General features: G+C 40.5%; 1 protein-coding gene across 11 annotated transcripts in view; it reads right to left on the bottom strand.

Moving 5' to 3' along the window:
- LOC131676931 (tyrosine-protein phosphatase 99A) overlaps positions 1 to 9,619 on the bottom strand; it is a 40,010-nt gene extending 30,391 nt beyond the window's left edge. Inside the window, exons 1-3 of one of the 11 annotated variants that reach the window (XM_058956334.1) lie at positions 8,899 to 9,619; positions 595 to 1,276; positions 229 to 435 (exon numbers count right to left, since the gene is read on the bottom strand). In XM_058956334.1, the coding sequence (XP_058812317.1) occupies positions 229 to 435; positions 595 to 1,045 (658 nt within the window). In that variant the 5' untranslated portion in view covers positions 1,046 to 1,276; positions 8,899 to 9,619. Of the gene's footprint in view, positions 1 to 228; positions 436 to 594; positions 1,424 to 8,660; positions 8,796 to 8,898 lie in introns of those variants that run through there. The other 10 variants (XM_058956335.1, XM_058956336.1, XM_058956338.1 and 7 more) reach the window with 10 other exon arrangements.
- Positions 9,620 to 13,439: the final 3,820 nt, after the last annotated feature.

The raw sequence follows: 13,439 nt of genomic DNA, 5'->3' as shown, positions 1-13,439 counted from the left end.
ATGATGTATTAAATCATTTATCATGCAAAAGTGGCATTTTGCTAAACGATTGACGTTAGGCCAAATGACTTTATGCCAAACAGGGTAGCCCCAAAAATGCATCACAAGTCATGGTGATACTTTGGGATACAAACAATTATTCTTAGACTAGAATTTCAACGTAATGTATCCCATCCTATACTATCCATACGTATTCTAATTCCATCAGCAAAATATTGTACTACTCACTCAAATTCGACAGCGTGTAGGTGTAGACCGAATTCACAGCAGCTTCCGATTTCAGTATTGGCAGGTGCAGCAGCGTCTGATTTTGGTGAACATAGTACACCCGATAGCCGTGAATGGCCCCGTTTGATTTTTCCGGCTCACGCCACGTGATCTTGATGGTCGTCGATGTAATCTCAAGTACGCTCAAATTCTGCGGTCTGCTGGGGACTGAAAAAAAAGAACAATGGCTTACGGTTAGTTATTTGCGCATGACAAAATTAGCTCGCGTGCGGTTCGAGATCACATTTAGCAACACGTAAAAAACAAAACGTGTGAGGAACGTTATTCGCAGATGTCATATTGAATGCATTAATCAAGCGCAGTTACCGATGTTATCGTCCGCCGAAAATGTCGGATACCCACTGGTAGTGGTAAACGGTTCATCGTTGCTTTCCGGTTCCTCCAGAATCACCTTCAGTATACTGTTACTGTCCGGATGGGGTTGATTGGCTCCGTCCGCTAGCGCTAGGGGAAGTGCCTGCAGAAAGTAATGCTGCTCAGCAGCACCAGTAGTTCCGCTAGCTTCCGTCGATGTTGTCTCTACGACAACGGCGGCAGGCAGTGATTGCAGAGGTAGTACGCGTGGTTCCTCCAACTCTTCGTACGGAATTTCCGGCTCCGACAAGTCAGCATGTGGTGAAGAGTCGTTGGCCGGATTCGTCGTAAGATTCACGGTCGGTATCGCAGCCGATAGGCCACTGCGATGGGCCAGTAAGAGCAGTGTCAGCACCCGCACAATTGCCAACCACGTGGCCGTGGTCAGCAGGCGTGGTATCATTGTTTGCCTGCCTGCTATGATGGGGCTTTCGCGTGATGCCAGCAAGTTTCACTTTTAATAAATTTTTATTTCTTATTTTTTCCGTTGGGCTATTCTATTCACACCATCAAACACACAAATTTAATAACTTTTTGCCTTAAACATTTTTCTTTGTATTCCGGGGAAGCCTCTTTATCGTGCGGTTTGTTTTGTTGAGTACTTTGTCAGGGCTTCCGATTTCTTCCGCCTTTCCTTTGATGGGAAGGCCAAAATTAAAATGCAAATCACTCTAATTTATTGCTGCGTTTCACGTTAATCACCACCGCACTGCATAATTTTTGTTTTGGACGGGCTTTTGTGGTTTGGTTTTCACACGGACCTTTTCCGCCCAGTTCGTTCCTGTTCAGAGATTTGTGTTTTTTATCTTGCAATATAAATTTAAAAGACTGAGTCAGAGGGTCCCAGCTTTGTTCCGCGGAAGAGAACTGCTCAAAATTGCCAACGACGGTAGTAAATCAGCATTGAAAGTCATAACGGCAAGGAAGCGACGAATCTGAACCTAGCTCAAACGGTCCCCAGAAGCGAAGCAATTTCCAATTTACAGTTTCACTTTCTTCTCAATTGATCGCAATTGACTCAGCGGAGGCGGCGCTTGTCGACGACGACAGGACGCAACTTTAGAACATTGACACAACGCCGTCACTGTGGAACAGTGGCGACACTGCCGGAATCAAAGATTCGCGGTATTGGGAGCGATTCACGGTCACCTATTTTGTGCTGGAAGGGAACAATAACTCAGAGACAGAAAGTAATAACCATAATAATAAATGCTTGTACGGGGCAGTGTGGCGTAACGACGGCCATCAGCGAAACGGACTAAATAGAACAAAAGCATCACCATCAAACTTTGCGGGAAGTTACAGCAGGTGGAGGGTGAGTGTTTCAGGCAAACGTACATCACCCGTATGTCAGATTCAATTGATGTCAATTTAGCTTCGCCTCGGTGTTGCCGATGAGTGGAGCTGGTGCGCTGCCCTGCTCTTAAAGTTGGATGTTTAGTGCTTACTAATGGACAGTCTGGCTATGCAGTACTGCGTGCTGAAAGTTTTCGTTTCAACATGCCAAACAACCGATCATTTGCTTCCATACTGGCCCGTGGCAGTATCGAGCAACAGGGAGTATCAGCGCTGTTGAACATTTTTGGCCAAAACAGCACGAAACAATCGTGTTGCTTCATGAATGATCGCAGACGTTTTTTTTTCAGCCACTCGCTCACGTAAATTTCCTGAATAACAAGGTATTGACATTTCATCTAGAAAATCAATATATCTGACAGACTGACTAGACCGTTAAATAGATACTAAATTACACAACTTATATATATACGGTAAAAGTGCAATTGATGTCGCGATGGTATAGAAGTTTATGCATAAGGGGCAGTGGCGTAACCAGAAATTTGGTTGGGTAGGAGGGGGGAGGGGGGTAATCAATTATTGAAAGTTCAAAAACATGAATTGACTAACAGATACCACTCCAGTATACAAACAAGAAGAACCAATGTGAAACAGTTTTAATTCTGTATATATTATTTTCTTGTATAATATGTCAATAAAGTCAAAGAATGTAAACTTAGTGGGACAAATCTTCGAAAACTTTCTCAACGGTCAGGATCACATAATTTCGAAATCATCAACTTTGAAGCTTCGAAAAAAATTTCCAGCATAAACCAGCGCATCTGCACGGAAAAAAATCCGTTCATAAATTCATGAACATAAGATCACGATTTTGTGAACTGAACGATTTACGAAAGCCGTGGCGTTACATTAGAATGTTTGGTTGGGTTACTGTTGTTGTTCCCTGGACATGTTTAGTTTTGATTCTTGTTCATGATTTGGGAATACACAAAGTCGATAGTCAAACGTTGTTCATGATTTCAACAGATTATTCGCGATTCTTGTGAATTCTCATGATGTTAGCGGAATTAAAGTTCATGATTTCAAGATCTTAGTCGCGATGTTCATAATTTTCATTCACGTTATCGTAATATTTTAGTCATAAGTAGAGTGATTAATGTTCATGAGTTCATGATCTTAGTCACGATTCTAAATATTTTTGTCACGAGTTGTCTAATTTGTGCTCATGATTTCAGGACCTTAGTCGCGATTTTTGTTACTTCTGTTCATGTTATCGTGATATTTTAGTCATTAATAGAGCAATTCATGCTCATGATTTCAGGATCTTGGTCACGATTTTAGATATTTTTGTCACTAGTTGTGTTCATGATTTCAGGATCTTAGTCACGATTTTCGTAATTTCATGATATTTTATTTTAGAGCTTACTTTCAAAGAGTAATGTAACTAATGTTCATGATATCAGCGGTTTTATCATGGTATTCGTAAATTCTCTTCGCCTTATCGTGATCTATTATTTTTTGGTTACTAATAGTTTTTTTACTCGGAATAACGTGAAAATATGAACTGGATCATTAAAATAAGACTCATTCGCGATATCTGGTTTTGTGAACTATATCACGCACACTATTTGAGGTTCTCAGTGCGGTTTTCGTTTTCTGTCCGGACATCACAATGAACCTTATCAAATGAATAACGATGTTCGAGGTTCTAATAACTTTTTTATATCTACTGCTCGTACCTATTACTGGTCGCTAGCAACTGGGTATTTCATTAAAAAGTGTATGTGACAAAAATGATTGCACGAATAATACTCCAACTTTTGTGATAGAGTAAACGTAAAAATTTCATTACCATGTTGCATGGAATTGTAAATGATTAGCGATATCGTCTAAATATCACAAGCATACAAATAGATACCAGATAGTTCGTAAATCATGTACTAGGAATCATGAACCAGTTCACGAATACATGAATGATATTTTATGATTTCGTGAACTTTTTCACGAAATTTAATGATTTTGTAAACCATTTCACGAACACGGATATTGGATTGGGACTAATATATTAGGGATCATGAATTAGTTCACGAGAATTGATAAGTTGTAAATATTAAACTAGGTATCATGAACCAGTTCACGAATACATGAATAATATTCCATGATTTCGTGAACTATTCCACGAGCACGGATATTGGATCGTAACTAACATATTAGAAATCATGAACTAGTTCACGAATACATGAATAATACTTCATGATTTCGTGAACTACTTCACGAGTACGGATATTGTATCGTGACTAGTATGTTAGGAATCATGAACCTGTTCACGAATACATAATATTTTATGATTTCGTGAACTATTTCACGAAAACGAATGGTAAGTTGTGACTATTATACTAGGTATCATGAACCGGTTCGCGAATACATGAATATTTCATGATGTCGTGAACTATTTTACGAGCACGGATATTGAATCGTGACTTATATACTAGGAATCATGAACCAGTTCACGAATGCATGAATATTTGATGATTTTGTAAACCATTTCACGAGCACGGATATTGGATTGGGACTAATATATTAGGGATTATGAATTAGTTCACGAGAATTGAATGGGTTCATGAATGAAATTCCGAATTCCGTAAAATAGTTCACGAAAAAATACCCAGAATATTTCGATGTTGTGAACTATTGTTCCTATAACTATGAAAAAAATCATGAGTCAACCTTTGGTTTTATGAATAATGTTCATAAAGTTGTGAATTTGTTCTTGGCGGAAACCGTGACTGAAGTTCTCAAAACAAAATCAAATATTTCCACAAAAGAAAGCGTTATGCGGACGTTACTGTAGGAAAATTGAACATAATTATAAAAGCCATGATTTTTGGTCATGGTCCTGTTTTCGTAACATAAAAACGTGATTGTTCCAGAATTCGTGGCACTTTATTCACGATTTTAGGAACAATTTTTTTCCGTGTGGTTAGTAGCCTGTTCCACTGCGGAACTCCGTATAGCAGCAGGCTCATTTTTCGGCTGGATGAGTGTTGCAGAATCAGCCCAGGTTGACAACTCTATCACTTATTGCAACAATTTCTCCGTAGATCGTAATGTCAGCTGTAGGAATAATATCTTCCGCAAACGAGTTTTCTTGGGATTGCTAAATAGGTTGTTTTCGGCTGCCCAGCGCTCAATAGAATACAAATCTTCGTTGATTCCGTGCACCAACATGTAAACATCAGCTATTGGTCTGGAGATGCAGATTTGCAGGTCGTCGGCATATAAGTACCATGACAGTGCAGACTTCCGTTAAAACTGTCGTATATATCATGTACAACCTTAACCAGTGCTGTGGTAGTACTATGCTGATACCTATAGCCAGACTGATGCTTGTCCAAGAGAGGCGGATCGGTTGGCTGTAAATGTTCGGTAACTTGTTAAAGCAGTATTTTCTGTAAAATTTTCGAAATCGCGAGAAGCACACTTATCGGCCGGAAGCCTTTCGGTTCCACCGGATTTGCTATTTTTGGAATCGGAGTGATTACAGCTTTCTTCCAGTTTTCGGGAAAGTTATGCGAGTCGACGATAGTGCTAAAAAGATTTACAATTAGAGGCAGTATGAAAGAGCAAAGCATTTTTATAAACGATATGGGGCTATTGTTCGAATCCGTTGCGTTCGATATTTCGTAGATACTCTTCGATACGTCTGCTGCATCCGTGCGTCTGAATTTGAATCTTCGGTGGGTTTACTATTCCAGTTGGTGTTGCTCTCGTTATCGAACGAAGATAAAGTTGGAGTTGATTGTTGTCTTGGTGGTTGAAGGTGCTTGTGACCTTTGGCGAACAACTGATTTGGCTGCTGAACATCAGTTTGCGTATCAGCTATGTTACGTTTAGTGTTGTTGTGCTGTATACCATCCCTCTGGAGATTACTCCAAAGTTTCCTAGCAGGTAGCACATAATTCTTAATTTATTTCTTGTCTCGCGCTTGGTGCAGTAATCGCGCCATTGAAGATCACCTCTTTTTGAGGTTCCCCGAATATAGTTGAAAAGCCAGATCTCTGAGTTTAACTGCTCGCTCGATTTCGCTTGTGATCCATGGAGTACGTTGATCGCCTGCTACAACGGTTTACTCAGGAACATGATGGTCCAGAAGCACTCGTATTTCCTCTATCACGAGCTCTGCTTCCCTATCGACATCAGCGCATTCCAGTATTGCCTGCAGGTCTCTGGCATGAAAATCTGCTTGTAGTCGAATTAGGTTGACTCTACGGAAGTTTATGTATGTTCTACATTGCGGGGGTGGTTTCCTCGATCGTATGTCGGCAATTAGATACGCAACTTCGCGGGCAGAAATTGAGCTACCTGGTGACGTCGATCACTTCAAAATCGAATTGGGAGAGTCTGTGAAGTCAATTGCAATCGAGAAAATTTCTGTGATACGGGTACGAGGAGTATTCAGGACAGTAAGGTTGAAGATTTCGTGAAACCGGCGTAAATTAGTAAGGTTGCTGGTAGGTTGTGCTGAAGAAATGTTGACGTTATAGTCTCCGACAATGTAGATCCCGACGAAGCTAAACTCGAGCAGATCAAGTAGAAGATTTTCATACCTTTGAATTAGAAATTGCTTGTTATTGGATGGATTGTACAGCACTGCTACACCTACATTGAGGTTGTTAATTTTCGCTCTAATGGCTAGAAACTCCACACGTTGCGCATCCGGAACAGTAAGGCCAAATGAGGATTTGGTGATTGTATTGGTGATTTTGATATGCTTCGCTAAATACAGTCCGACTCCGCCGCAGGTTTTGGCATCACGTCCTCTTCCGCCAGGGAGCGCATGTCGTGTAAAATTATAACCGAGCCGGGTATAACTGGTCCAATTGGGGAGCTAGCTTTGAACTGAGTCCAAAGAAGTGGCACTGTTTTTGGGCTAAGATTAGTTTAACTCCGTCGATGTGTCGTTTAATTCCACGAACGTTTAAATGCCCTATTCGCAAGTGACTGTCGGCTAGTTGACATGAACGCGTTGCTTTGTTGTATTACTCTGTGTAGCAGCTAGTAATGGCTAAATTATTGGTGGACATAGCGTCGAAAAAAAATCGAAGTCCCGTCTGCTGAATTGATTGAAGCCGGTGATCGAGATGTAGTTTTTCTGATGAGGAAAACGAACAGAAATAGCGTCGTTCCGAGCAAACACCAAGTCAACTATTTTTTTATGTTTGAGACGTAGTGGAAGATTCCTTATCCTGAAGGCTTGAATGGATAGCACTTTGTTCAGAGTAAATCTAAGCTCTAAGGCAAGTCTGGACTGAAGCTTGAATAGTTTAGCTTGCTTGTAGTTTTCGAAAGATAGACAGGGAACCTTTTCCTTCACCTCTTTGTGACTGAAAACGACGATGATAGTTGGCGATATAAAGCAGTCACTCCACTTGGAGGGCTTTACCGGAACTATGAAACAGATAGTAACATGCGACGGCTGTTCGTTAGCACTCGAAAAATTCAAAACATCCAACACAAGATGTGAAATCGGTGGCGTGGCGCACACCTCTAGTTTTCTCCAAATCGGTAGGGTATCTTATTAATTGCGACTCTGTATTTGCTTACAATTTGGAGACAGCTTTAGCAAGATTCGATCACCTCAATCTTTGTTTTTAACCAAAGCACTTTGCACCGTCTGTCGTTCTCGGAGTTGATCTGAAGATCGAATTCGGTTTCTTAATTTGTCGTGTTGCTTTTTCGAAGCTACACGATTCGTAGCTAGTTCGGCTTGTAGTTTTTCCAGTTGTTTCGAGAGCCCGATGATTGTTTCATTGACTTTGCTGAAATCGGGATTAACTGGAATAGAAGGCGACGTTTGTTTCTGAATAAGGATTCCGAGTATGATACTTTTCACAGAAGTATCGATAGTCGACAATTTCCCGGAGGGGTATATTGCTTGCTCGTATACAGACCGTGTGAAACCACTTAAAGCATCTTTCACATCAAATCCAGCCTACAGTGTGGTCCTATCTTCTCTTCTTGCTTAATTTTTTTGCTGCTTCTCTTGGTCCACAGGCTGTACAAGAATATTTAAGGTATTAAAAATTCGTTTGACAAGAAACCCGCGTTTCGTTCAAATGCGCGATAGCCATGTAACCATTTTTAGCCTAATTTATTTATCTAACCACGTACGCATCCCCTTTTCCGTATTGCGGATTAGCGCTGGATGACTCATGACTGCTAATGGCAGGAAGTGACAAATTGCTTCTCGCGACAACCAGTCAGTGCTGGTCAAACAGTGTAATAATAATCATCTTTTCATTGCAAATGTTGCCCATCTCGAAGCTGTATTTTTCTTCCCCGCCAGACAGTAATCGGATTTAAAAGCGCTAAAATTAAAAAGTTCCCCTATAATAGTATTGTTTTGACAGAAAACTAGAAGCTGCAATGTAAATAAAAAAAAATCACACAGCCCACAACAAAAAAGCGTAAATTAATGTTTATTGTCGCAAAAGCCAGCAGTGTGTGCGTGAACCAGACACTGCAGCATATCGTTCTCCCCGGCAGTGCTATTATACAATACAGTGCTGGATGGAGATGTAAACAGGCCAGAGCCTTGCATTCTCTCCGCTGAGCTTTAAGCATGAATGAAGCTACTCTATTTTGGTACACAAAACTTCAATGAGTGAACGAGAACGAACATGAGAGCGTGAGAAAACCATTGCAACAACAAACACACGCACACTACAAGCCTGGTAGGCTGGAGTTCAGCAGCTGCTAACAGTCCTGTTCCCTTACAAGCAGGTCATGAATAATCCGTCTCTTGCTTTCCATACTCCGCCGACGGGACAGAATAAAACACTGCACATACAGCAGACTTGACCAATTCTGCCGTCCACGGGAACACACCCCTCTAATCACTAGCGTATTTTGAATACAAACACCACCATGGATGTACGAAATCGTGAAATACACACATACACAAACGCATACAACTGCAGGACACGGATTTATCGATTTTTGTTCTACCGTTTCTTTTGACACTTTTTTGTGCAATGATCCCACGATTCGGGGCACAAATCCGGATGCTCACGACAGAAATGGTGACTTGAACGGGCTGACTTTTTCTCGCAATCACTTAAACTTTATTCGTTTTCCATACCGTAGTCACCTTTCACAAATTGAACACTCAATCACAGCAAGCGGGTAACTTTTTTCGCAACTCGCACTGCAGTGGCTGTCTCCACTACTGTCGCCTAACACAGCCAGAGCAGGAAGCCATCACATCTCTGGACATTCTATTCCAGTTTTCGTTTGGATATAATTCGCCACCGACCCGACCGCGCAAACGTACCCGATTACGATGAACTAAATAAAATGTTACAAAAACCGTGGTTTTTCACTAGCCAGCCGCTTTCTTCTCGGAAAAACCTGCAGACGATTTAATTTTCTACATTGACAAACTACGGCTCGGCCCGACTGAGAGTGTGTGTCGAATCTACTAAACCACAGAGAGAGCTGTTCGCTGCTTTCTGCTAGCAACCCGATGAATCTGTCGATGCCGTCGTCGTCGCTCGCTGCGCTGCTGTACAGTACACACATTCGGGTAGGTGGGGCTTTTCTCCTGTAGGGCTTTTCTTCCAACGCAAATTAATATTGAACCACTATCGTATACCGACGTTCTCTTTCGCTCTTTATCTTTCACTGATTTCGACAGACTGCAGATTGCATGCTGTTTTTTGTGACTGTGTGTGTGTGTTAGGGCAATGTCAAAAGATTTGACTCGAGTCGAGTTGAGTTGAGGCTGCAACCGGTTTCCTTGTGTGGGTGAGTTTGAGTCTTTTTCCCACGATCGCTCTCCCTTTCCAACGTGTGGATGTTCATTCATGTTGGTGCGTGAAAACAGAAATACGAGCTTACTCTCGGTACCGTTGATGAGAATGATTTGAAGCTTTCGAAGAGTGACTCCATAAAATACGCAGTACTGAAACGTTTCAAAACGTTTACAGAAAATGATTTTGTAGATTCGATCACAAACACTCAAGTGCTCCGAAATCGGTATAAAAACAACAAAAACCCCGAAAAAATCAATTTTAATGAAAAATATGACAGCAAAAGCGTAATCGATTGGGATAAAACAATTCACGCCTTCTGCACAGGAAAAATGTATTTTTAAAACGATTAGAAACCCTTTAGGTACAAGGGCTAACGTATTTTTTCAATCCAACTTTTTTTTTAAAATCATTTTAAATCCCAGATTGTAATGAAATTGCGTCTAAGAAGAATTAGTAGTGTATTTAGAAGACCTGGCACAATAAATACACACTGAAAAATAAACGTGTACATTTTCGAAAAGGTTATAAATATAACTTATTTTGCAACTGTCCAGTTTCTTCACCGTACAACTTGAAGTGATATGAAAATTAATGATATATTCCAAAAATGAAGCAAATTTAAATGAAAAAACTTCTGGATAGGAAACTTCTGATTGATGTGTACATTTCAGGGTTTTCGTAAGAGTAAGTGCAATTTAGGTAATAGATTGTGTTTCATTAATATAGATATTTCGAAAAGAAATTTGGTAAAATAGACAGCCAGGTGTGATATTGTACAGTCGACAACTAAATCCGGGTACGTTCGAGATCGAACACACTTACATCAATGTCACGAAGTTTACATCAATGTTTCGAAGTGTCCTAGATGCAATAGTGTCGGGTTCTGGTAGACACACTGGTTGATTTTTACACTTATATCGATAAACATTAAAGAATTTTTACTGGAAGCAGTAATTCCCACTTAAACCAGCATCGAATCTGAATGATGGGATCTAGATCAGTAGTTTTCAACCTTTTTCGTTCCATGTACCCCCTTCTGAATATTGATTCCCATGATATACCCCTTTCTGAAAATTGCTTACCAAAATCACCCTGTCAGTATTGAATGAGAACCATAATTTTCCAATTAGAAACCTGTTCCTGAGCACTTTCAATATGCATCTCACTTCTTGGAACACTGAAGACAAATATCCGACGGGCAGGTTAGGATAACAAGTTAAAATTTATCCCGAATAATTCACCTCCTACAGTAGTCAAAATTACCCCTGGAGGTGAATAGGATTTTATAGCAATAATCCCTATTGTGGTTAAATACGTCAGTCTTGAAAAGGCAGGGCCAAATATATAAGTAAATAAATAGGAATTGCGCCCTTCTAAGGCTATAGGAAATCTATACCTTATAACAGGAGAATAGGGAAAACTTAAAGACTAAAAGGGACAAATTGTCCCGTAGCGATATATGAATCACGCGGGCAACATGTGGCTTTAAGATAACCTTTGTAAATAGTTTTCGATAAATTGAGTTTCAAAGTGATACCAACTCCAGAGTGCAGAATCAACAAAAGAAAACCACGCCAAGGAAAGTCAACGGCGAACCAAGGACCAAGGTATAACTCCTAGTGATGTCTTTTTTATTCGATTAACGCAAATAATCGATTAATTTCTAAAATAATCGAAAATCAATAATCGATTACAAGCTGTCGGTATAATCGATCAAATCGAGTAGCTGCTATCAATTAATTTAAAGCATAATTCATGAAGGGTGAGCGTCTAAAATGAAAGTAGCAGAACAAAAAATATGACAAGACTTATCCAAATTTTTCAAAATGTATCCAATGACCTTTTTTTTGGTTGACAAACTAAGATTTACAAAGTAATCGATTATTGATTTTAATCGATTATCTTGGTCGATTATTCGAATTATTCAATCAAACTCTCAAAAATTATTCGATTTATGGATAATCGATTATTTGCAAAAATTAGACATCACTAAACTTCCATTAATAAGTCCACAGCACAGCAGATCTGCTTCGAGATCGTTTTGCATCATCGTCGTGGCAGCGTTGTCCCCTGCCGTGTAAAAACCGTCTTGTCATCGTCGTGATTTTTCCTCGTCGTTTCACCGATTGATCCCGAACGTATGCACGTGGATGAACAGGACGTGGTTTTTGATTACCCACGGTTCTGTTAAACGTTAAGTGCAATTTTTGCTATCAGAGGGGTAGACACCAGCCTTGATAACATCTTCCACCGCGAGGAAAATACGCGCAGCACCCTTAACGGAGCCATTGTGAAACGGTGGAATGATTAAGCGAGTGGTTGAATGGAACAGCGGCTGATTGCCACAATGGAGAAGGCCAGATCCATCAGTTATACCCGTAATCACCGGACCGATCTCGGCACCGTACCGGAAAACCCGTGGATCGGAGACTATATCAAGTAGGTCACGTGAAGCTCCAGTGGTGGGTCCGAAATTGTTAAACTGAACTCGACACCTACTGGTCTGCCGCCGTGGACTATCTGCGATAAATGGCTCATGCAACGGGCATCAGCATCGAGAGAAATTCTGCCGCCGAGAAACTCTCAGTCGGAATAGGGTAGGTTCACTGTCGGGGACTATACGAGTAGATCGCTACAAAGCTGAGAGGTTAATGGCTCGCGAAACGGGAGTTAAATGGCTCACGGAAACGGGAGTTAAAAGGCTAAGTTCATCGCCATAACTATTCGAGTATATGTTAGGAGCTAAATGGACCTAACGTATGCAAAGAGTGATAGAGTATAAGAGGAAACTCAGGAGTTGAATGGCTCAAAAGGCAGTACATTTTATGGTCAAGCGATACTCCGAGTTAACTGCGGAACTTTCGTGAGCAGAAAAAAAGGTACGAAAAAACCTTCCTAGGAAGAAATGCTTTGATGCAGTCCTGTGGGAAGAGGACGGGAAGAAAAGTAAGGTGTATTTTGGTGGTTGAGCATGAAAGTGAGTCGCGTAGTGCCAGTGCATTACAAGCCAGGTTGAAGTTTTTTAAGTCTTACTATAGAAAAACACACACAGACATTTTCAGATCCCGACGAAATGATTCGAATGGTATGAGACGCCCGGCACTCTAGATCTTAGTTGAAAGTTTAAGTTTCAGGGTGATTGGATTAGCTTTTTTTATATGTGAAAGGCAAAAAGTACTGTCGATTCCTGTACGTTTCAAAAAACCGTAGGACTGTCAGATGAAATTTTCAGTTCTCAAAAAACGTTGTTTCAAAAACCCGTAGGACTGTCAGATGAAGTTTTCAGTTCTCTGATATGGCTACGTACTACGCAACCAGATGAGGAAAAAACAACAATTTTGAAGATGTGCACGGAACAGTGTCAAATGATCATAATGTACCAAGCATACAAATCTACAAGTCTTCTAACGCCAGCGACCAACTATCGCCCCTTCTACCAGAGCTCGGAAAATTATAATATGCACAGAATGTGCATTAGAGTGGGACACGGTTATATGAAAAAAATAAAATTTTGCTCCGAGCAACTTTTTGGGTTACATTTGGGTCCTAAAACAAACGTGCAAATTCTTAGCTCGATCGGTGAAACTATATTTTTGCGCCCATGGTTTAAAGTTTACATGGGAATTCGAATGGGAAAATTCATTTTCACAAATTAATTCCTCCAGGAGTCTCCCATTACACCCTAAA

This window comes from Topomyia yanbarensis, chromosome 1 (assembly GCF_030247195.1).
Source record: "Topomyia yanbarensis strain Yona2022 chromosome 1, ASM3024719v1, whole genome shotgun sequence".
NCBI lineage: Eukaryota > Metazoa > Arthropoda > Insecta > Diptera > Culicidae > Topomyia > Topomyia yanbarensis.
The sequence above is the reverse complement of the archived record's forward strand: the minus strand, read 5'-3'. Positions and strand labels throughout refer to the sequence as shown.